The 24,852-nt window shown below is 40.5% G+C and overlaps 1 protein-coding gene across 10 annotated transcripts in view; it reads left to right on the plus strand.

Moving 5' to 3' along the window:
• The window catches only part of LTBP1 (latent transforming growth factor beta binding protein 1), a 361,660-nt gene that overhangs the window by 306,184 nt on the left and 30,624 nt on the right, over window positions 1-24,852 (plus strand). For all 10 annotated transcript variants that reach the window (XM_037895450.2, XM_027833839.3, XM_043543429.1 and 7 more), the window contains 5 exons: window positions 7,797-7,979; window positions 9,168-9,254; window positions 13,762-13,890; window positions 15,316-15,456; window positions 17,847-18,017. In XM_037895450.2, the coding sequence (XP_037751378.1) occupies window positions 7,797-7,979; window positions 9,168-9,254; window positions 13,762-13,890; window positions 15,316-15,456; window positions 17,847-18,017 (711 nt within the window). The remainder of the gene's footprint in view (window positions 1-7,796; window positions 7,980-9,167; window positions 9,255-13,761; window positions 13,891-15,315; window positions 15,457-17,846; window positions 18,018-24,852) is intronic.

A 24,852-nucleotide genomic window follows, 5' to 3' on the forward strand; every position in this document is an offset into this window, starting at 1 on the left:
CACTCCAGGGCCCAAGCAGACGCGCAAGTCAGATTCATCATTGCAACGTTCGACAAACTGGGCCTTCTCCTGAACGCAGGGAAGTCAATTCTGTCCCCTGTTCAGAGGATAAAGTTCATACGGCCAGTGCTGACTCAACCCAGGCCAGGGTGTACCTACCGGAATCAAGGTTCTGGACCCTGGGAGACATCATTTGGAATCTCAGGCAGTTCCCCACCACCACAGCAAGAAATTGCCTCAAACTCCTGGGACACATGGCCGCTTGTACGTATGTGGTGCAACAAGCCAAGCTCAGACTCCAGCCGCTCCAATCATGGCTAGCCTCAGTGTATTGGCCAGTCCAGGACAGTTTGGACAGGTTCGTGACTTTGCTTCGCCCGATCCTCGACTCCCTTCTGTGGTGGCTCGACCCACACCTAGTGTGTGCAGGGGTCCCCTTCGTCAGCCCCCAGCCAACTCTCTCCTTGGTTATGGATGCATTGGACTTGGGCTGGGGGGCACATCTGGGAGACCTCAGGACACAAGGCCTCTGGTCTCAGGCGAAGCTCACTCTCCACATCAATGTCAGAGAGCTAGAGCGGTATGCCTGGCATGTCAGACTTTCCAAGCCCATTTAAGTGGGAGATGTGTATCAGTGATGACAGACAACACCACAGTGATGTTCTAGATCAACAAATGGGGATGCACACTCCTCTCCCCTATGCCAGAAAGCCCTCATGCTGTGAGACTTTTGTGTAGAGCAGTCAATACACCTTCAAGCATCGTACCTCCCTCGCATACAGAACGAGTTAGCGGACTATCTCAGCAGGTCATTCCATGGCCACGAGTGGTCCCTACGCCTGGACGTCACTAACTCCTTTTTCCATCAGTGGGGCTTTCCCCAGGTAGACCTCTTTGCCACATGGCACAACAGGAAGTGTCAGCAGTTCTGCTCTTTCCTGAATCACAGACCGGGCTCCATAGCAGACGCGTTCCTCCTTCCCTGGGGAGGCCGTCTCCTATACTTCCAGCATTCCCACCTATCCCTCTCATTCACAAAGTACTCCTCAAGATACAGAGGGATCGAGCTGTGGTAATATTGATAGCCCCAGCCTGACCCTGCCAACACTGATACATGTTGCTCCTGGACATGTCCATGGAAGCCCCAGTCACTTTGCTGCTCTTTCCAGACTTGATAACTCAGGATCATGGCCATCTCCAGCACCCGAACCTTGAGTTGTTGCACCTCATGGCATGGAAGCTCCGTGGCTAAACCCAGTGGAGCTTTCCTGCTCGGACCAGGTTAGACAAGTTCTCCTTGGCAGTAGGAAACCCTCCACTAGAGCTACCTACCTTGCCAAATGGAAGAGATTTTCAATCTGGTCTGCACATCATTGTTCATCCCCAACGTTTGCCTCTATTCTGCTCATATTGGACTACCTTCTCCATCTCAAGCAGCAGGTACTGTCCATGTCATCAACAACGGTTCACTTGGCTGCCATCTCTACCTTCCATCCAGGCGCAGAGGGCCAGTCAGTCTTCGCCAACCCTATGATCAGCCATTTCCTCAAAAGTCTCAACAGGCTATATCTGCAAGTTCGACAGCTGGTCCCAGCCTGGGACCTCAGCCTGGTCCTTTCCAGACTGACGGGGCCACCCTTTGAACTGCTAGCGACGTGCTCCCTGCTCTACCTCTCGTACAAGGTCACGTTTCTGGTAGCGATAACCTCAGCCAGGAGGGTGTCTGAGCTCAAGGCCCTAACAGCAGAGCCTTCTCACATGGTGTTCTGTAAGGACAAGGTTCAGCTCAGGCCCCACCCAGCTTTCCTCCTGAAGGTTGTCTCCCAGTTTCACATCAGCCAGGACATCTTCCTCCCAGTGTTCTATCCTAAGCCGCACTCAAGCAGCAGGGAGCAGAGGCTTCACTCGTTGGATGTCAGCAGAGCGTTAGCCTTTTACATCGAGAGAACAAGGCCGTTCCGAAAGTCAGTGCAACTTTTCATGGCTGTGGCAGACACAATGAAAGGTCTTCCAGTCTCTTCTCAATGAATTTCGTCATGGATCACATCCTGCATCTGAGAGTGTTACGAACTGGCAGTGGTGTCTGCCCCTCCGTTCACTGCGCACTCCACCAAGGCGAAGGCTTCTTCAGCACCATTCCTGGGGCAGGTTCCCACCCAGGAAATATGCAGACCGGCGACGAGGTCCTCCATACATACTTTCACCGCGCATTATGCGATTACCCAGCAGGCCAGAAACGATGCAGCTTTTGGTAGAGTGCTGCTCCAATCAGTGGACAACTCCGAAACCACCTCCGTAATTTAGGCTTGGGAGTCACCTGATTGGAATTGACATGAATAAGCACTCGAAGAAAAAACGATTACTCACCTTCTTGTAACTTTTGTTCTTCGAGATGTGTTGTTCATGTCCATTCCAATACCCACCCTCCTGCCCCGTTGTCGGAGTAGCCGGCAAGAAGGAACTGGGGGGCGAGGGGGTGTCAGGTCGGCAGGGCACTATATTGAGTGCCATGAGGGCGCGACTCCAGGGGGCGCCCAGGCCTACCGTACAGACACTGCTAGGGGAAAAATCTTCCGGCTGTCGTGCACGCAGTGCGCGCACATCTGATTGGAATGGACATGAACAACACATCTCAAAGAACAACAGTTACAAGAAGGTGAGTAACCGTTTTTGTTTTGTTTGTTTGTTTGCTTTAACCCAAATGAACGGAGAGTCTGATCTTCAAGTATTTGCATACATACCCATGCATGTCTTTTTTGCACATGCATCATTGGATGTGCATATACAAATTCCTGATTTACACACACATATGCCCAAAAGAGAGGTATCTTGTCATGTGTGCAACAGATTGGGAAATTTGCATTACACACTCTGTAGTGTATTGCATATAGAAAATGGGAACATACAAATGCATATTTACTGGCTTGCTGAAAATCAGGACCTAAAAGTTTGTATTGCTTATGTCATTTGGAGGCAAAGGACAGTGCTATATAATTTATTAATTTAAGATTCCATCAACCCTACACATTTTATTTTTTACACTAATAATTTAGGGCACAATTAATCAAAGTTTTTAAATATGTGCTTAATTTTAAGCATATGTTTTAGTTTCATTGAGGTCTACAGCACTTAATGTTAAGCATACGCTTAAGTGATTTGCTGGATCAGTGCAATTAAGATATAAAAATATATAAAATACCTTCAGTCTATATTTAGCCCCCACTTTTTATATCTGGAATTCTGTAGCACTAATATAGCCATCATATTTACAATCAGATAAATGTCTATATGTTGGTATCTAGAATTTACTTGGTTTGTTATAAGAAAAAAGATTGAAAAATGTTAATAAATATTTTTAAAAACCCAGTCAGATAAATTACTGTATTATCCCACAGTTACTTGAGTAAAATTTCTAATTTTTTAACAGTGAAATAAAATCAGAAATAACCAAAATTGTGAGAAAATAAATATCTAGGTACTAATTAATTTTTCCAAGGAAAAATTACACCAAAATATCTTTTAAAAGAATCTGTTTATTAAAAGGTTAAGTGTGTGTGTGTGTGTGTGAGAGAGAGAGAGAGAGAGAGAGAAATTATGAGCTTGTAGACACAGACTGGCCTTTGTAAATTTCTTTTTTTAAAGATCTATGTCTCACTCACTTTCCAAACATTCATGACGCCTGCTTGACTAACCCTCAGTCACAGCTGTGTAAACAACAGACTTTTAAAGTGCTGAACAGATAATGGGAGGAGAAACCATCACATCAAATATAAAATGGGAATAAATAATCACATGATGAGAATGTTTCTCCTTCCTCCTGGGACAGCCTCCGAAGCTCTTTCCCTGGTAAATGGTGTGAAAACTTCCATGGTGTTTCTGCTATTTAAGCCTTTGGCCCTGATTCAGTTAGACATGTGGCATATGTCCAAAGAAAATGTATAACTTGGTGGTTAAAGTACTGCTCTCTCACCTTGGAATAACAGATTTAGTTCAGTTGAGTTTCTGCGACACATGATAGTCTTAATTTGGTTCCTATTGGACATCAGCTGATACCACAAAACCATCGTACTTTATGAAATGCAGTACATTATGGAAAATTGTAATTATCTGATGAAGGGAGACCACAGATTAAACTAACAAAGATGAAATAGCACTCAGCTGTGTGTTTCCCTCAATGTATACTTACTTACATTGGCAAAACAGCAAAGGAGAGTTTGCATTGTTGGTGGCAACGTGGTGTCTGCCAGCCCCTCAAACTCCACAAACCAAAACATTCACTTTTCTAAGGAAGTTAGAAACAAATTCAAATGTATGTTTAGAACTAAAAGCCATAAATGTCTATTATACTCTCTTTAATTAAAACACAATAATAGGCACAACAAAATAAATATTTTGGGCACGCTAATGTTAAAACAATTGTAGCTAATGAAAATTAAAGAGAATAAGCTTAGTAAAACTTACTTTCTTATGTGCAACATTTTCATTTCATCATATTTTACAGATACTTGAAACTTGATGTTTTTATTGCCTATTACTTTTTTGTTTGTTTGTTTGAGGTGTGTGTGTGTGTGTGTGTGTGTGTGTGTTGGGGAGCAGTGGTGGAAGTAAGAGCCTGAGGTTCATTTTATTCCCCCAGCCTCTGTTTTACCGTTTCCACCTTGAGATCCCACATCCTAACCACTATCCTGACAACAAACAGGACTGGATGGGATTGGGAATGGTCCATTCCATAACTGGCATAGAGAGGCTGCTTTTGAACTCCTTAAAGGCCCAGAGAATGAGGTAAATTCTAGGACAGCGAAGTGAACCTGGGTCTCCCTCATAATGGTATAAACAACTATCACTTGACCAGCCTGATGTATTTTCCTGGACATGCAGGAAGAAAGACAGGATGTGAGGGATTCGCTTTAATTAGGTCACAACTTTGTTAATTTAACTCATCTGGGGACTCATACAGGTCATCCTTCCTTCCTCACTTGTTTCCACCTATCTGAAGGGTGCTGTCAGCCCCCTGCCCTTCCAAACCGCGTCCTAGCCTGTTGTTGTGACTCCACAGAAGGAGGGTGGTGAGGATTAAGGGGCTGGGAAAAGGAGGTTGTCTTCTCACTGTGCAACACGTTAGGAGCCCCAACTCCGTTTCCCATCCTTCTCCTAAATCCACTTCCAGCTCCAGTGAATCAAGGAACCAGACCCCTGTGGAATGAATACCTACACTGGACACTGCCACCTGCTAAGTTACAATATCTTGAGACTTACCTCCTGACCTGTCCTGCCAGGTCCCTAAGCTGCTACGGGGAAGGCAAAAAAAACCCACCCTGCCACAGCTAATGTGTCAGTGAGGGTAACATTCCTTCCCAGTCCCCAAAAAGGCAACTAGTGCAGTGCCCACAGCAAACCACTAAATATGGTCCTTCTCTGATCCCATGGATGGGAGGGTGGTAGCTATTAATTTGGGTGTGAGAGAGGGCTCCCTCCAAAGGGACAAGTTGTATATACTGTGCCCTAAGTGCACGGGGCACCAATGGCTTACCTGAGCCCCTCCAGCCAGCCTCCAGGTTCGGTGATGTTTTGGCTCCCTCCCCATTTGAAGGAGGGGGGGACCCTTAAAGGAGCCATGACTTTTTTTCTTCCTACTAACCAAAGACAAATCTTTGAGGTTGCAAGCCAAATATAAATAAAAGAACAATAAGACAAACAACACAATGTAACCACATGGAAGCTTTGATCTCAATTCTTATATAACATAATGATTTTGAAATACATTATAACAGAAGCATAAAATAAAGATTTCATCTCTTCCTGTAAATTTGTGACAATTTCAAAAAATGTCTCATGACAGTAACATTACCTTCTAGTCTCAATGGAAATGAATCAAATTTCAAAATATGAGAGAATCAGCCAACATAGAATAATTTTGGATAGCTCTTTGTTGTATTGCTTTTGATGGTTGTTGTCACATGTTAAATGCTGAGTATGAATAATTTTCTAACAGGAAAAAGAAATGTATTTTTCATCCTAAGAGTTTGCCATTCTGAAATCCCCTGCAGAACTGGTGCTTTTTACCAATACATTTGACATCTGTGGTTTCAAAGCACATGGGGAATGCAAATGCAAAATGTTGCAGTCCATATTGGTCAGGTATTATGGAACTGTGGAAACAAAAATAATTTCCACTTGAAGTTTTTCTCATCTCAGATCTTACCAAAGGTGAATATTTAGTGGAAGTTTAAGGTTAGATGGACTAAGTGTTTTGGAAACATGAAAGATTTGAGTGCTTTTTCCACTGTTTCGTGTTGTCATATTTCTAAAATGGTTGCTCTAAAACCGCCAAAGATATTTTATTCATTTGCCTTGAAGGAGAACACCACGGTGCCCTTTAACTATAGTTTGGTAGGTTTTGATAAGTTTTCCTGTTATTTATTGTGTTAGTAACTATGTTTTGTAGAGTTATGCACTAGGTATTTGAGAACTCTGTGAGATCATAAATTCCTTAAAACTGTGGATGATAGACTAGACTCAGGGCCGGCCTTAGGGAAAATGGCACCCTGAGCGAACTTGTATTTTGGTGCTCCTGGTCCCTGTGGGCTCCCCAGGCTCCCCACCCCTCCTTCACTCCTAACCCTGTACTGTGCCCCCTTCGGCCCTAACCCTTGTACCCCCCCTGCACCCCTAACTCTTGCCCCCTCCTCCTCTCCTAACCCCAATCACTGTGCCCCAATCTCTGCACATCCTTCACACCTAAGCCTGCACCCCCTCCTGTGCCCCAGCCCTAGATTGTGCCCCCTTTCTCCCAACCGTGTACTCTCCTTCTGTACCCCAACGTTTCCTTAACCCGTACACTGTGCACCCTTTTCCCCAATCCCTGTTCCCTCCTGCACCCCTAACCACTACTCTGTGCTCCCTTCACCCCAACCCCTGTACTCCCCTCCTGCGCCCCTAACCCTTGCACCTCTCTTCTCCAGAGTCAGTATATTTTGATTCCTTTGCTTATTGCTTTCAAATACTGCTTTAAAGTACAATGCAACTGCAAAACCCACCTTAACATAAGAGCGGGACATGTCCCCTGGTTCCAGGTCAAAGAAAACACTGCCAAGGTCCTGTGTCCGGAAGAAGGAATTATGCCTTTTCAGCTGCTGCTGTTTGGGAACTACCTCTTCTCTGTTTCCCCACTGTGCTTAAGCTCTATAAGAGGCATAATTTAGTCTAAAAACTGATGTCATTCCAGTCCAATATATTAGGGACCAGACTGAGAGTCAGGAACCTGGGTTATGTTCCTGTCATTCACATTGACTCACTATATGATTTTGTATAAGTCACTTAGGACGTAATTTTCAGTAGTATTGAACTCTTTTCTTCCACTGAAGTCACTGGGAGCTGAGAGTGTTGAAAATCAGACCTTTTCACTCTCTCTGCCTCGCTTTCCACGTCTGTAAAATGTTTACTAACCATTGTGAAGTGTTTTAAGTGAAAAATGTAGGAAAAGCAACTCTGTAAGTGCTAATTATCATTTTTAATAATAAAAGTAGAGGTACGTGCATGACTTAAACATAGTAGAAGTACAAATATGGAAGCTCTTCCAACACCTAAATCTGAAAACAGCGGTCTGAAAATCAGGGGAAAGATTTTGAGGATTAAAAAATCCACCAAATTTTTTTGCCAACACATTTTTCTCTCCGAGGACTCTGGCCCTGAAGATAGAAAATGGTGCTATGACAACATCATGCAGTTGCTTTTTTCCTGTATCTATTATCAAACTGATTAATTTGACATATTATTTTATTATTTTTCATCTTTAGATTTACCAGTAGATGTTGGTCAACCTGCAGATGAAAAGAAGGAATGCTACTACAATCTAAACGATGCTAATTTCTGTGATAATGTGTTAACATCCAACATCACCAAACAAGAATGTTGCTGTACGTTGGGTGCTGGCTGGGGAGATAACTGTGAAATCTTCCCATGCCCCGTCTTTGGAACTGGTAAGAGGAGGCTTTCCATCCAGCAATAGTTTCTCAAGGGTTGTGCTTTATATTAGTATAGGTATCCTTGGCTTTCATGAGGGCTGTCCATAAAGGGCCATCTCCTGAAGCAGCTTACTCCAAACTTATCCAGGCGAAATCTCCACTCACGCAAAGGCAATAGGAAGAATTAGTCTCTGGTGTAACTCCACTGGCTTCATTGGAATTACAGCAGGGATAAATGTGACCCATTATTTTTCTATGGCCCACACTATTTCCAAATGATTTTTAAAGCAGCAATATTTCTGATCCAGGTTTTTGCCAAATATTATTGTAATGTTACAGTTATATTTCTCCCCATAAAGTAACAAATTAAGATGAGTATTTTTATATTTTTGTCTGGCTATCATTAGTCATAGCAACGTATTTTATGCAGCAATGTGAAACATTAGAATAGATGTATAACATGACATTAATTTTACATTCTGCTACCTACTGTATAATACAGTTAATCATGCTGTCTGCACAACATTTTTTAGCCTTTAAATGCCAATTAGAAGAGCATAACCATATGCTCTTTGGCATAAATATTGATAACAGTACTTGAAGCACAGTGTGTAAACAGTGATGGCTGATATTCAATATCCAGCTGGAATAAATCATTTAAGATTAGAACATGTGTAAATTCTTCAGAATGCATGAGATAACTTTTAAAAGAAAAGTGATTTCTTGTTCTCAGTTCTTATCTTAGCCACATCTTTGAACTGGTGAAACTGTGCCTATTGCTGTGTGTTTTGGAAAGAGCCACTATACTTAAAAATATAAAAGAGGATTTGTTTGCATTTGAGCCTATGCCATCTCCAACATAACGTAATTCATTCCCTCTGTGAGCCAGATGATGCAGTTCTTACTCAGTTCCTGCTGAGGCAAAACTTTTTGAAGACAATGGTTAAATTCCTGTTGAAGTCAATGGAAGTTTTGCCTGTGTTATGACCGCAGCATTTGGCCATAAGGTTATACCTAGGTGTATAAGATTGCCCAAAGGGAATTAATCAGAGGAAAGGTTGCCTAAGATTTCTGAGAATTAGAAAGTAGAATACAATTTTAAAATGTATTAGTGAACATGAAAAGTTTATCATCTGTTACAGTTCTAGAATCCTAAATAACTGCTTTTTTCTGATATGATTTTTTTGTTTATTTCTCTACCAGCTGAATTTACTGATTTGTGTCCTGAAGGAAAAGGTTTCATCCCCTCTGGTGATTCATCATATGGAGTCATTACACAGAATTACAGAGGTCAGTACCAATTAGATATGCTAACTTGTATTAAATATGAACATTTCAGAAATTCTAATAATAGATAGTTTACGTAACCAGCAATGTCAGCATATTACTTCAGTTTTTCAACATGACAGAAACAGCATCTTGAAGTAAAATGTTACTCCAAAATACTTACCTTATGGTAAACCTGTGTTTAGGACATAACACTATTATAGTTTTTTTCTTTATTATTCACATTTTATTCATCTTAGGTGCTGTAACACTTATAGTATTTTCCCTGTATTCATCTTATACTGTAAGAGCAGATGTTTAAAACACATAACCCCAAAGATTAGCTTTTGCTCATGTATAAGTAGCACAAACCAGTCTTTAATTTATAAATAACAAGTGTTTTTAACAGTTATGGGGAAGGTTCTGTCCTGCATTAGCACGCAGGCTACAAGGGATATGAATGTTTGATGCTTAAGTTATTCTGAAAATTGAAAATAAACTTAGCAATGCTATTTAGAACATAATGCCGTATACAATAATCTGTGAAGAAATGGACATTACTGGAGAGAGCAAAGTAGAATATGTGCATGAGAGAAAGAGAGTATGTAGGCAAAAAACTTTATTAACAAGGAAGAGCGAGATCAGTAAAATTCCTTTGTTGAGTTAGTGAAGTCTGAAACTACTGTTAATAATTCAGGAAAGTATATTTTCCACAATGCGTGGCATAAATGCATTGTAATTTTATTTAGTTAGAAGGAAATGTGCATAGTTGCCTTGAGTTATAAAGTAGCTACAGTATTGCTACATAAAATTACATTTGTTCATATCAGACTTGCAGTTTTACAGATCAAATATTTAATAACTCTGACGTTAGTGTACATTTATATTACATTAAAAATGCAGTATAATGTAACATACAATATCTGAAAAGAGCAGTAGCATCACATAGTTAATATGTGTAGCTATGCCAACATCACCAATAGCTAAGTCAGAAACAAAGTCCTTAAAAGTTATGCCATATAGGGCCTGATTCTGAGAGATGATGGGCATCTGCTATGTCCGTTAAAATCAGTGGGAGTTACAGGTTCTTGTTGCTTCTCAGGAATAGGCCACTAATTTTTGTATCTGAATTAGTGGCGAAGGATTGCCCAGTGGCTATGGCATAGGACTGGGATTCAGTAGACCTGAATTCAAGTCTCTGCTCCAACACAGGCCTCCTGTGTGACCTTGGGCAAGTCAATTAATTTCGCTGTGCCTTACTTCCTCATCTGTAAAATGTAGATAATAGTACTTCCCTACCTGACAGGAATATGATAAGTATAAATACATTAAAGATTGCGAGGTACTGAGATTCTATGGTAATAGAGGCCTTGACAGATTGACAGATAATATATAGATGAATCAGAAAGATTTCATAATTCTGTTTTTAAGTACCTGAAAAAGACATCGTGGATCTATAGCAGATTGTACAGAACTGGGAAATCCAGTTTCCGAGTACAGTTCTTTTTGGATGGAGCAGGCACATGATATTATTTGTGTCTTTGCTATGCTTATTTATTCTTTGCAACAAAAAATTGGCACACTTGATTTGTATGTGTATAGGCATCTGAGATAAAAAGCTTCTTTGATTGGTTATGCTGCCTTGCAGTTGATAACATCTGCAACTGCTAAAAGTATTAAAATATGGAAATTAAAATATTTTATAACTAGATATGTTTTCCTGGAAAACTCTCACCATGTTAACAAGATTTTTGCATTGAATAAGTTTTGGCAATATCCTTATAAATGGCAGATTTATAGTGGAGACAGTGGACCTGCAAATGGACAGATTATTTTGTAAAATGCGACATTTCTCTCTTCCATTAACACATAATGTATTTATTTTGCTTTCATCTGCATGCTTCTTTTTGCAGGAGTAACCCATATATTTTTAATTTGGAATTTATTGCAAAAACAAATGTATGTTCCCCAGCTCTCCCACTTTTCCCCAAAACCACATATTCTGTTTCCATAAGAAAAGATGGACAGTCACTCAGCTATGTGATTTTTTTTTTAATTAATCATTATAATGGGCTTGCTGCTAAACAATCAAACTTAAAAAAATATTTAATGTTTAAAATTGCTTAGTGGCTGGAAAAGTGACTGTAAAAATATTTTTATAGTCCTTTCAGCTCTTCTGGAAAAGTAAGTATTTTAATAATTCACCTTGAGAACTGTTCAGCAGATGGAAAAAATAGTTCATAGTGACATTCTTGTTACCCTGGTGTAAATCTGGAGTGACACTGTTGAAGCCAATGGATTAACACCAGGGGAATTGAGTGCAGAATTTGGCCCAGTTTATCTGCTGTACATTGTACCTTTCATTCTTCATTGGCATTTCTAACACCAGCCTGGTTTAAACGAAGTAATAGAGTAAATGTTTGGTAAACTAAAAGAAAAAGGGGCGGAAAAAGGAAGCAAATTCCAAAAGTAACAAAAAGTAAAAGCTTGGTAGAAAGTAAATAAAACTGTAGAAAAGTAAGTATGTGTTAGCATGGTTTATATTTTTCAGTGAAACCTTATTAAGAGCACTAATTCATTTTAGATATTGTTGATTCTATCTGCTAAGAATATGCTTCATTATATGTTTAAATATGGAGTATACAGTGATTATTGAGATGTCTGATATATACTGCCTACTTCTGGGAAAATATCTCTTGTTCTAAATTGTATCAAATGTCCTCAGATACAATAGTGATGAATGTCTTTATAATTGTACATAGCAACAGTAATAATTATGTCTGTGTGTGGGAAATCTTCATTGAGGTTCCCTAAACAAGTACAAAACCAACAAAATAAATCATGAGCACAGCAGAAAATAACCTCAGGATTCTAGATCATACACAGTGGAGGAAGATAGAGGGGGTGCTCAGTCAGTAAACATGTGCAGAGAGCAAAACAGCGATTATAAGGAGCACAGTCAGTATGAAGTGCTTGGTCAAGCCATACAATGGTAAAAGGATGATGCAGGCAGGAAAGATGATGATCACCCACAGTGGAAATGTGATGGGCAAAGTAGGCCATGCTGGAATGAGAAACACATGATCCTAGCCAAATACAGGTAAAAACGACATGCTGCACACTTGCAGGTGGTACACAACCATCACAAACAGTTGTGCCATAGGACTGGATCCCAGGTCATCTCTATTAACGGTATTAGGACAATCCATCCAGCAAGCACCACTGCTGTTTGCGTATATCATAGAAACTCCCAACTATGGAGCGAAATCCTGGCTCCATTGAAGTCAATGTGAGTTTTGCCACTGACTTCAGTGGGGTCCGGATTACATCCGTTGCTTCAAAATGGAGGAGACAAAACCTAACAACAGATTTACATATACATAGACAATTGTTGAACTGAGACAGTCACAGAAGAGGAAGTTCAGCCAAATAGAAGAAAGGACAAATGATATGTGGAAGGCACAGTAAGTCCTCTTGGTCTGTTCTGCTTGGACCTAAGGCCAATTACAAAGCAAAAATACAGGAGGTGCAAACTGAGTGCCGTCGATTTCACATAGCCTGGACTGTGAGGAAATGTTTTTATGCCTGTGTACTGCTCTGTGTATAGTATAGGGTACTTGGGCCATGGCTGCCTCTGCCCTGTTTAGTAAGTTTATTGTCACCTCTTTCTCCTGCTCTAACCAGTGGGTTTTATCTCTTTGTCAGAACTGTCTTTATGTTGTTGTTTGCTGTCTTAGTAAACTTTTTCTTCCTTAGCCTCAGTCTGCATCAAAATATATAGGATGCAACAGGGCTACACCACTGTCAGTATTCTGGATTCAACAGGAGCTGTCCTTACTCACTTTGGATCTATAATATTGTTTTGTGTGACTCTGGGAATTAGCTTTGTTCACAGTCCAGCATGTGGACATCTACAACATTGCTGCAGTTTGTGCCTCCCACTAATTTGAATTGGCAATATAAATCTAAAATCTTCTTTAGTAGTTTACCAGTTTGGGCACCCTTGCTCACATGGAGTAGTCCCTTCCTTTTGAAGTAGCTACCCACAGAGTAAAGGACTGCTCAGCATGAGTAAGGGTGACAGAATTGGGCTGTATGGAAATACAATAGTATTTTATCTTAGTATCCACCTTGTCACCTTACAGTCTGCCCTGAGTAAGATATAGTGCATAGCTGCAGCAACCCAGAATCAGACCAAAGAATAAATTGTCTCTCAAAGTCACAATTCCTTCCGTGCTTCCCCCTTGCTCTGGGAAGGGACTAAGTTACTGCACCCTTTTTTGTGGAGTGACTGATTTCCCCCATGCATCCAGCTAAGTTACTCTGGCCACCAAATAAGGAGGCAGAACCAAGGCTCCCCCAGCTCTCCACACCCCACCCCACCCAGTCCCAAATCATTTGCTCGCAGTGGCAAGTAGCCCCGGCTATGCTCCCAACAGCCAGAGTCACAGTCTGAACAGGGGAGTAAGTGGGGCTTGCTCTATAGTCCCTACATGACTGAGTAAGGCTGTAACTGTAGTTTTCTCTACAGATGCAGATGAATGCCTGCTCTTCGGACAAGAAATCTGTAAAAATGGCTTCTGTCTGAACACACAGCCAGGTTATGAGTGTTACTGTAAACAAGGCACATACTATGATCCTGTTAAACTCCAATGCTTTGGTAAGTTCTTTAATGCCTCACTCTACATTATAATGGTATGCAAATGGGCATGATAAGCAGAGTTATGCAGTAAAAATGCAAGGCTGAAATGTGGCATTTATCCAGATCTCATAGTAAGGGAAGCACAGAGCTTCCTTTACTCCTGTAGCATCTTTTTAAGGGGTGCAGCATGCTCCCCCTTCCTCCTGCATGGCTGGCCAGCTCTCCTAAGGACATATGGTGGAGGAAGGTAGAACCAGGATTCTGCCTACTCCCTTCCTTCTTCTCAGCAAATTGCTCCCAGGGGCTTGCATGTCAGCAGCAGCCCCTGTGCTCCCCAGAGAACAGGAGCTACTAATCAGAGTGGCCTTTGTGTGCAATGCACAAGGTGAGAGGAAACTACTCCCTCTCTCGCCACACACTGCTGCTTCAATCTACGGGATACAATCTAGCTTTCTGTTCTTTGTACACAAATCAGGCACTGAATGCCTGCATGCTTTATCCCACTTTAACTTTGGTAAGTGTGCAGTTTTTAACACAATAAATTGAATTAACACTGTGATTTTTATTAAGTACAGATTTCTCCACAAAGAGTTAATATGCAATGTGGAATTACAATTCAGGTCACTGATGTAACATAAGCACGTTCCTTTTAGTCTGCAGAACCTCTTACTCCTTTATGCTTGCCATTTGATTGAAACTTATTCATAAGTGTGACCCTGACTTTTGCTGCTTCAGCGGAAAACCATATAGACTATGCAGAATAACATAATGAAAGGAAGTAATTTTTGAAACCACAATAAGAGAGCCTTTCACCTGGGGTTTCTAAGACTATCTTCTACAAAGATATTTTCTTTTCTGATTTAATGTCATTTAAGAAAAACAGCCTGCTGTTTCCATAGGGCTGAATACTTGCTTTTCCTCTCTAAGCCAAGCTTACGAGGAGTAGAGCTGTGGTGGCCAAAAAGGAAGATCCTTTTCTCTCCGCAGAAGTACTGAGGGACCTTGGGCAGGGTGCTCATCAATGGTCCTTACTGCTACCGAATAAAAGAGCAGCATGCAGGCATTCTCTGCGGAATCTGCTGTGGATGCAGCTGTCATACACAGGAAGTAGAGTGGGCATATCTATGGCATGCCCACCTGGGCCTGTGAAACACTGCCATGTGTTAATCAAGAGGCTGTTCAATTCTTGAGTGCAATAGGTCAGCATCCTGCCTCCCTCCTGTGTCGGTGCTCTGAGTAGGGTGAAGATGCTACCTGACTCCTATTCCTCCACGTGGGCATAGATGCAGGCAGAATTTTTCCCTCTGTAAAATTGTATTTGGACTAATTCAGAGGTGGCACTCGGGGAAATCTGTTCTTAATTTAAGAATTTGTAGGCATTAATTTACACAATGCAACTTCTTTGATGTTGACTTTTCTTGGTGCATTTCTTCCCTTTTAAAGATACAGATGAATGTCAGGACCCAAACAGCTGTGTGGATGGCCAGTGCATTAACACTGAAGGATCTTACAACTGTTTCTGTACCCATCCGATGGTTCTGGATGCCACAGAAAAGCGGTGTATCAGACCAGCAGATTCAAATGGTATGCTCCATTATATGCATTATACTGTTCCTGTACAGGATCAACAGCTGACACTGTTGACCATGAGGTGTTGTAGATATGGCTGCAGATCCTACCAATGTAGGTCACTATTGGGTGGCTCTGCTCCATTCTGAGGAAATCTCAGATGGTAGTCTTGCGCAGTTTTTTATCTATGCTGAGGACACGTTCATGTGATTTCACAGGGTTCCATCGTGTCCCCCAGTGTGTATATGGGACCATTGGAACTGCTAATGAGTAAGCTTGGTTTGAGGTATTTTCAATACGCTGATGACACCCAGCTCTGGATCTCTATCTGTTCCAACCTTGAAGGTGAAGTGACCCAACCTGCCCAGCATCTCACTGAAATTGGGACTTGGGTGAGGGATAGCTGGCTCAGACTCAATCCAGACAAAACAGAGATTGTGTTTTTATAATAGAGGAAAGATATAGGAGTAAATAGTGGGAATTATATCGTTGCCTCTGATTACTCAATGGGATATGTCCCTCATTTGTCTCTCAGCTTTGTAACTGTAGGAAGTTTGTTTAGGGTACACTCCGTTCATTTTTTCAAGCTTTTCTCCACAACCAAGAGGGTTAGAATCTTACTACTTTTTTAATGAAAGCTGAGAATCTCACGCAAATTCTTAATTCCAGCAGCAGAGAATTTAAGAAAAACAGCTAATATTCTAAGACTCATGATAAAATCGAAAGAGTTAGCAACACTAACTATGGAATTCTGCATCATACACATTTTTAGAAATGTTAAAACATTTGATTAATAGTGGTGTGTCTAACAATGAATTCAAGCCTCTGTTCCATGCAGCCAATGAAGAATTTAACCATCTAAGAGGTTTCCATAATAGGGGGTACTAGTGCAGATTGATTGAACATTTTATTTTATGTGGATCATACAATAAATCTCTATAAATCCTTACCTAAAACTCAACCAGACAGTGGTGTTTTAACTAAACAAACTATGGACAAGATTGTGCTGGGCCCCTGCATGGATGTGCCAGGAGGGGAGAGGGCCAAGAGTCTCCAGACAATGCAAGCACTAGGGCTAGCAGAAGAACAATCTTTGTACTCGGGACGTTCATAGTGCTCCTGTTTTTTAATTTGTTGGCACTAGCCTCTCTAAAGTAGAGAGGGAGGAAAAAGGGCAACAGTACAGCCACTAGCATGCAGAGTTCATTGTGTATAGATGGATGGTACTTGCACCTTTCTTCCCACTCTCCTTTCAGCTCTCTGGAGCTCAGGGAGGCAATGTACAGTGTCTTAAAGGCACAGTGGAACTCTAATTCTGTCGTTTGAAGCCTCTGGCTACATGAGCTGTAAAAGATGGATCTAAACTCAGGTAGTCTTCATGCTTTCAGAATACCACATTTTCCTTGTGAGTTGGGATTCAATCCTATGATTTCACATGCAGTGTGTGTAGTTGAAGTTGTATTGTTACATCATGTAACAAATGCAGTTACTACAACTCACCAGAGGATGACAATTCCTTTTCGTGACAACTTTTGTGGTTTCAATATTTGTTTTCATTCTGCATTGGAACAAAACAGAACCATTCAAATATTTTCACAAAAGGAAAATGTCAGTTTTCTGAGCCAAAAAGGCAGCTTTTCTATTTGGGTTTATTTCTGGGTAGGTGTGTTCAACAGTGATCAGAGAGCCCTGGAACTCAGAAACCTTCCTGTCAAAAACCTAATTGAAACCAATATGTCCCTACAAAACATTTCAGCATTGACAAAACAGCTTATTTTGAAAAAAATATTGTGTCAAAAATATTCCACCCATCTCTAGTGGACAAACTTCTTAAACTGCCTTACTGATACAATCTTTACCCAGTGTAAGGAAATCCAAGTTAATGTATTTTAGGGTTCATTCCTTGGATGGGATTTCCAAATCACTTAGCGTTGACCTAACTCAGCTCCCACAGAAGTTAGTGGAAGTTCCATTGATTCCAATAGGAGTAGAATTAAGTCAATGCTGAGCACTTTGGAAAAATCGCCCTCCTTGGCAAAGAATTTCAGAAGTGGCTAGAAACTCAATGTGTCCCACTCTTGGGTGCCTAGCTTGAGAATCTTTAAAGAAGCCTGTTTTTCTGAGAGTAGGTGCTCAACAGTTTCTGAATACCAGGACCCTTTCAGATTTCTCAAGTTCGACAGTCAACATTTGAGCCACTCCAAATCACTAGTCATAATCACATAGTCATAATTTCTAAGTTAAACATTTGAATTCATTAGTAAACCCATCCAGCTTTGGTTTCATGTAAAGCAATAATGTTAGATTATTCTTGTAACCTTCGTTTAGATAACACTGTATTTTACCAATGTCTTTGAAATAGTAAGAGCATTGTGGTACTGATGTAATACTGACTTCTCCTTCAGAACAAACTGAAGAAACTGAAGTCTACCAGGATCTTTGCTGGCAACATCTGAGTGAGGATTTTGTTTGTAGCCGGCCTCTGGTTGGAAAGCAGACTACGTACACTGAGTGCTGCTGCTTATATGGTGAGGCCTGGGGCATGCAGTGTGCACTCTGTCCCATGAAGGACTCAGGTAAGGAAATGTACATTTCAGTTCCTAAGATGATTTTTAGAGCCAGTAGTCATTTTAATCTCTTTCCCTGTATTCTCAATACCTGAATTAATAGCATAAAAAAGAAAAAGGAAATTGGCTGTCCATAAACCGATGCTGCTAAATGGAAATAACTAAAGTCCAGATTTTCAAAAACGACCTCTAATTTTTGCTGCCTCAGTTTTAAAAACACTGGGGCCTGACTTTCAGAAGTGTTGAGTGTGATGGGTTCGGTCACAGAGAACCCCTTGGGACTGTCACCTGATGTGCTGAGATTACCTCTGAGCCTCGCCGCCAGCTTGGGACTCCAGAACCCTGCCTTGTTGAGCCAGACACGCTAGCTGGCTGCAACACAGACCCAGGTCTGGTCCACACCCCCAAAGCTGCAGACTTTAACCAAAAACTGCTCAGCAGGTCACCTCTCTCCAGCACCCAGACACCCAGCTCCCTGTGGGATCCAAACCCCAAATAAATCCGTTTTACTCTGTATAAAGCTTATACAGGGTAAATTCAGAAATTGTTCGCCCTATATAACGCTGATAGGGAGATATGCACAGCTGTTAGCTCCCCCAGGTATTAATCACTTACTCTGGATTAATTAATAAACAAAAGTGATTTTATTAAGTATAAAAAGTAGGATTTAAGTGGTTTCAAGTAATAACGGACAGAACAAAGTAAGTTACCAAGCAAAATAAAACAAAACACGCAAGTCTAAGCCTAATACATTAAGAAACTGAATCCAGGTAAATCTCACCCTCAGGGATGTTCCAATAAACTTCTTTCACAGATTAGACTCCTTTCTAGTCTGGGCCCAATCCTTTCCCAGGTACAGTTCTTGTTAGTACAAGCTCAGGTGGTAACTAGGGGTTTTCTCATGACTGCAGTCCCCTTTGTTCTGTTCCACCCTCTTTTATAGCTTTGGCACAAGGTGGGAATCCTTTGTCTCTCTGGGTCCCCACCCCTCCTTCTAAATGGAAAAGGACCAGGTTTAAGATGGATTCCAGTACGAGGTGACATGGTCTTATGTCCTGTGAGGCCCCAAGCCTTGATTCTTTCCTTCTTTCTGTCCTGACTCACAGGAACACAGGAAGGCTTACAAGTAAACAGAGCCATTTACAACCAATTGTTCTAGATAATGGGAGCCATCAAGATTCTAAACCACCATGAACGGCCCACACTTTGCATAATTACAACAGGACCTCAGAGTTAACTTCATATTTCTAGTTTTAGATACAAGAATGATACATACATACAAATAGGATGAACACACTCAGTAGATAATAAGCTTTGTATTGATACCTTACAAGAGACCTTTTGCATAAAGCATATTCTGGTTACATTATATTCACATTCCAAGCATATTTTTCATAGAGCATATGGAGTGCAACGTCACATTGAGCATCAACCTTTCTCATTCATTTCAATTGTAATTGTGGGTGATTAGCACCTCTAAAACTCAGGCTTTACGTTTTTTTTTATTGGCATTCTGAAAATTAGAGCCATTTCAGAAAATGTAGGCCTGATACATTTTGCCCATTAGTATTATAGAGCAAAATTTAGAGTAGGTTTATTTTCTTGTTATATGCTAACATATAGTAAATATTTAGAAAGAAATATGCTGCTTCTTATTGTGGTCTGGGGTAATATTAAGGTTTAATAGACTAGAGGGGAAGTATTGTTCATACAATGCTGCCTATTGAAAAAGTACCAGAGTAAGAAATTGTTTTTCATCTGTTAACTTGGCAAGTTTCCTCTATAGCCCTGCTGGACTGCTCTGCTTTTCAGTGAATGATTTTTGTGAAAGAAGAGTTTGTCATTCCACAGAGTTACTTTTATTTTATAGTTTTAAAATTTCTGTCCCTCTATGGCAGATGATGTAGCCTGTTCTCGCGCGCGCGCGCTCTCTCTCTCTCTCTCTCTCTCTCCCCACACACATATATGAATTTTACCTTCTACATAAATACTATGGATTTTAATAAATCATTTTTGCATATATACAGATAGAGCAATTATATCTTATACTAGACTGCCTTCAAAGGGACATACTGACATAATAATGAAGTGTTACTAAAGGCATTGTGTAGAATAATTAGACCTACAGAAGAATGAGTCTTGGTCATTTAAGATAGATAAGGAAGCCTGCTGGGGAGAAAGAAATGGGGTATTGCTATTGATTAGGGAAATGCATCCTCCCAGTGAATATTGCCTAATACTATTGACATTTTTGGAGCGTTAGCTAGCTGACATAGATAGTGGAAAATGAATGTGTGTGTCTTATTATTTCAAAAGTGGACATTATTTCAAAAAAATATTGTTTTGTGTAAGGACACAAAAATTCTTTTTATCAATATGACTGGAAGCTAAACGGGTATGGGGAGAAGTCTCTCTGGTTATACACAGACCTCTTTCTGGGACTTGTGGCCTGAACACAGATCTGTTAGAGCAGCAGAGTTTTAAGCTGTGAGAGAAGAGATGCTATTTTATTCGATGAAAATGAGGTGATAAGTAATAGCCGATATGGATTTGTCAATAACAAATCATACCAAACCAACCTAATTTCTTTCTTCGACAGAGCAACTGGCTTAGTGGATAAGGGGGACATAATAGATGTGAGTTAAGTAAGGCTGGACTTAAGTACGGTTTTGGACACTTTCCCATATGACGTTCTCATAAGCAAACAAGGGAAATATGGTCTAAATAAAATTACTCTAACGTGGTTGCACAACTGGTTGAAAGACTGTACTCAAAGTGTAGTTATCAATGGTTTTCTGTCAAACTGGCAGGACATATTGAGTCTGTGCCCATAGGTGTCTGTACTGGGTCTGGTACTTTACAATATTTTTATTCATGACTTGGATAATAGAGTGGAAAGTATGCTTATAAAATTTGCATCTGACTCTGAGCAGGGAGGGGTTGCAAGCACTTTGGAAGACAGTATAGGAATTCAAAATGTTTTAGATAAATTGGAGAATTGGTCTGAAGTCAATAAAATGAAATTCAATAAAGACAAGTGCAAAGTGCTGCATTTAGGAAGGGAAAGTCAAATTCACAAATACAAAATGGGGAATAACTGGCTAGGCAGTAGTACTGCTGAAAAGGATCTGGGGGGAATAGTGGATCACAAATTGAATATGAGTCAACCTTTTAATGCTGGTGGAAAAAGGCAAAAATCATTCTGGGATATAGTAATAGGAGTATTGTATGTAAGACATGGGATGTATTTGTTCCTCTCTACTCGACACTGGTGAGTCCTCAGCTGGAGTATTGAATCCAGTTTTGGGCACCACATTTTAAGAAAGATGTAAATAAATTTGAGAGAGTCCAGTGGAGAGCAACAAAAATAGTAAGAGGGTTAGAAAATTTGACCTATTAGGAAAGGTGAACTGGGCATGTTTAATCCAGAGAAGAGAAGGCTGAGGGAGAACACAGTCTTCAAATATGTAAAGAGGACAGTAATCACTTGTTCTCCATGTTTACAGACGGTAAGACAAGAAGTAGTTTGCTTAGTTTGCAGCAAGGGCGATTTAGGTTAGATATTAGGAAAAACTTTCTAACTGTAACCCAAGGAAGTTGTGGAATTCCCATCACTGGAGGCTTTTAAGAACAGGTTAGACAAACACCTGTCAGGGATGGTTTAGATATACTTGATTCTGCCTCAGCATGTGGGGGATGCACAAGAGGTCCCTTCCAGCCCTACATGTCTACAATGCTATGATTTTATGCCATGCCATATATAAGTAATATTTCAGTATTTTGTAATTTAGGCCTGGTGCACACACAGTTTTTGTACTAGTATAACTGTGTCGGCTGGTGGGAGAGGTGGTAATTTTTACCAGCATAGTTATATCAGTCCAATCTCTAATGTGGACACAGTTTTATACCAGTATAAAGGTGCCTTTTACTGGTTTAGTTTATTCCCCTTCCTGTATAAGCAATCCCTGTATAAGCACTTTTTTACTGATATATACAGTAACTTCTTCCACTGTGTGGGAGTTGTATCATTTTAACCATACCGTTATAGTTAAAGTGATTCAGTTTTTGTGTGTAGACAAGATCTTAGTGTTCTAAAGTATTAGCCTAGGTGTGTTTGTTTCTACTTATGTTTTATTTTTTATAATTTACTCACAATGGCCTTGAACCAGCAAAGCTTTTAAGCACATGCATAACTCCGCTTGTTCTAGTAGTTACCCATGTGTTTATATGCTTTGGAAGATCAGGACCTATTTCTGTAAGGCTAAAAATAAAATCTGATTTTTGAATTGACTGCCTGGGGTAATTGTTGGCTGCTGCCCCCGAATAGAGCATGAAGTACATTGGCTTCCCAGACAACAGTAAAAAAGGAGTAGGGGGATTGTTTCAGAAAGGAAATTGCAACCTTCTCCATGCCTTGTAAGCCAAGCAATGTCACAGAAAGGCTCCTGCGGACAATTCTGGGCATTGGAAGAGATGGTGACTCAGGGAAAGAGGGGCTTTTACACTTGCCCTTAAAAGCATGACATTCAGCCAGTGATCGATTACTAAACTTACTGTGTATCAAATTAATGCTTAATAGAACTGTGTGTTTAGTATAGTTAAAATAAGACTGGTAAGCATACTGTAGAGAAGAGTCCAGCACTGTCTGAGGGCCAGATGAAATGATCTAATAGGCCTTTCAGTCTCTAATTTCTGCAATTCTGTGATAAATAACTGAAAAGTATCAACTTCCAATCTAGCAGAAAAGTAACCAGAAGCCTGGTCTGCAGAGTTTGATTGCAAATCCATACAAAGAATCCTGGTTCAGGAGCAACCAGGGATTGGATCTTTCATCAGGAAGGTGGTTGAGCTCATTTCTGAAGTGACGCAGAGGAGGGTTAGCCAAGTGAGGCCCTAATGCAGCAAACCCTATTCATGTGATTACATTTCAGCATGTATGTAGTCCCATAAAAATTATGCACATGTGAAGGTGCTTGAGGATCTGGGCCTTTGTGCAGTTGGACAGTATTTCTGGGGGCTACAGAAATATGCTAAAAGGATAGCTGAACCATCAGCCAAGAGAGAATCAGAATAAAAAGTGTGGAAATGGCAGCTCTAAATTAAGTGGCAGAATAAATCCAAGGTTCCCCTTTGCACCAGTCCTGTCTGGGGAGGGTTGGAGCCCCTGAGTGTAGCCCTTTAATTGGGGATTGTAGTACCATCCCTGTCACTTGAATGCCCCCCTCGTGGCCGGGGTGCCGCTATAGTGCCTTATCCTTGTTTTCCCTTTCTTCAGGGCTCCTTAAACAAAACTTCACACAGTCTTGTTCAATCACAGCCCTTCTTTGGGGTCTGGGTATTTTATTAAATTAACAAAGTTCCCAAAAACAAACACAAAAGAAATCATCCACCCAGCCCTTCTCTTCCCTAAAGAACTGTCACTTCCTCAGGGATCACTGCAGGAGACCCTCTTTCCCTACAGCTTTACTCTGTAGTTCCCTCGCAGTAGGAAATACTCTCCCCTGTAGCTTCCTGCTGCCTTTTATATTTGAACCACCTGATTCCTCTCAGGTGGGGCTCATCTTGTAATCATCGCTAGCTTAGCTCCAGGTTCTCCAGCCCATGGGCAAGCCACCCTCTTACAGGGCTTATCCATGGAAGAAGAGAACCAGCAAAACAAGCTCTGTGTGTGTGTGTATGTATGTATGTGTATATATATATACACACTCTGCTTGTTTTGCTGGTTTTCCACACACATTTATAAAGTAAAATGATCATTAAAGATAGATAATGAAGGGAGAAGTAATGTTTAATTATCTTTTTATAGGTCAAAATTTTGAATTCAATTTATGTTAGTTTAAAATAGAAAATAGGAATGAATAATTCTTCATGCCATTTGGAAGCATGTTTTGTTGATTCCAGTGAGAACCTTTGAATGCTCTTTGGCTTACATGGAATAATTGTTGTTGGTTTCCCCTTTAATATGTAGATACTATCTGCTTTTTATAAATAATCAAGCTGCAATCTAGTTATTACCAGCAACTAATAGAACACAATGTACAGTGTGCATGCTAAATAAAAGCATATAACATTAAGATTCAGTATCTGCCTGCAGATGACCCACAAAGAAGGGCTGTGCCTCTCTTTTAAATGCATTTTTAAAATATTTTAAAATACTAAATTCTTTTTAAATGGTTGGGCTCAATGGTTTACTCAGTTACATGGGGGGCAGCTCCTATGGACTTTCCTGGAGGTTGAATCTTCATAAGGGAGGGCAGAAATTAGGCCCATTATGTCAATAGGAACAGATGGGCCATCAGCATGGTGCAGTAAAGTATATAATTAAATGTAAACTGTCAGGCAAACTACTATGATTTCACCAAAAATAACGATCTGATTGACCAGTTGTTGTGGCAAAAGATTTCTGATATACAGTGAAACCTGGGAAGCAAGATATAACATACTGGCTTTGTATATAATGTGTGTTTCTCCTTGCTGACATTGCCTCCACAGTTACCTTCTAGGAATCACATTGCTGCCAAATTTTTTGGAGTAGTCGTGATGGTTGGTAGGGACCTGTATATGTCACTGAAGCCTTAACTTTATAAAAAAAGGTTGCCCCCACAACAGTTCCCACTTCCTCTCTCTCTGCCAAATATTGTTGTCTAGGAAACTTCCTTTCCTTCTATGTTGTTTTGGGTTTTTGTAATAGAAAAGAAAAAGTAGTGTGACTACTGTGTGTGAAAAAATGTCAAATGAGGGATTATCCTTTAATGAACTTCCACAATGATCTCTAAGAGCTGCAAATGAAGATTTAGGCTTCATTTCATGTTTTTAAAGACCCTCTTTGCTAAGCTACATCAGC

This window comes from Chelonia mydas, chromosome 3 (genome assembly GCF_015237465.2).
Source record: "Chelonia mydas isolate rCheMyd1 chromosome 3, rCheMyd1.pri.v2, whole genome shotgun sequence".
Taxonomy (NCBI): Eukaryota; Metazoa; Chordata; order Testudines; family Cheloniidae; genus Chelonia; species Chelonia mydas.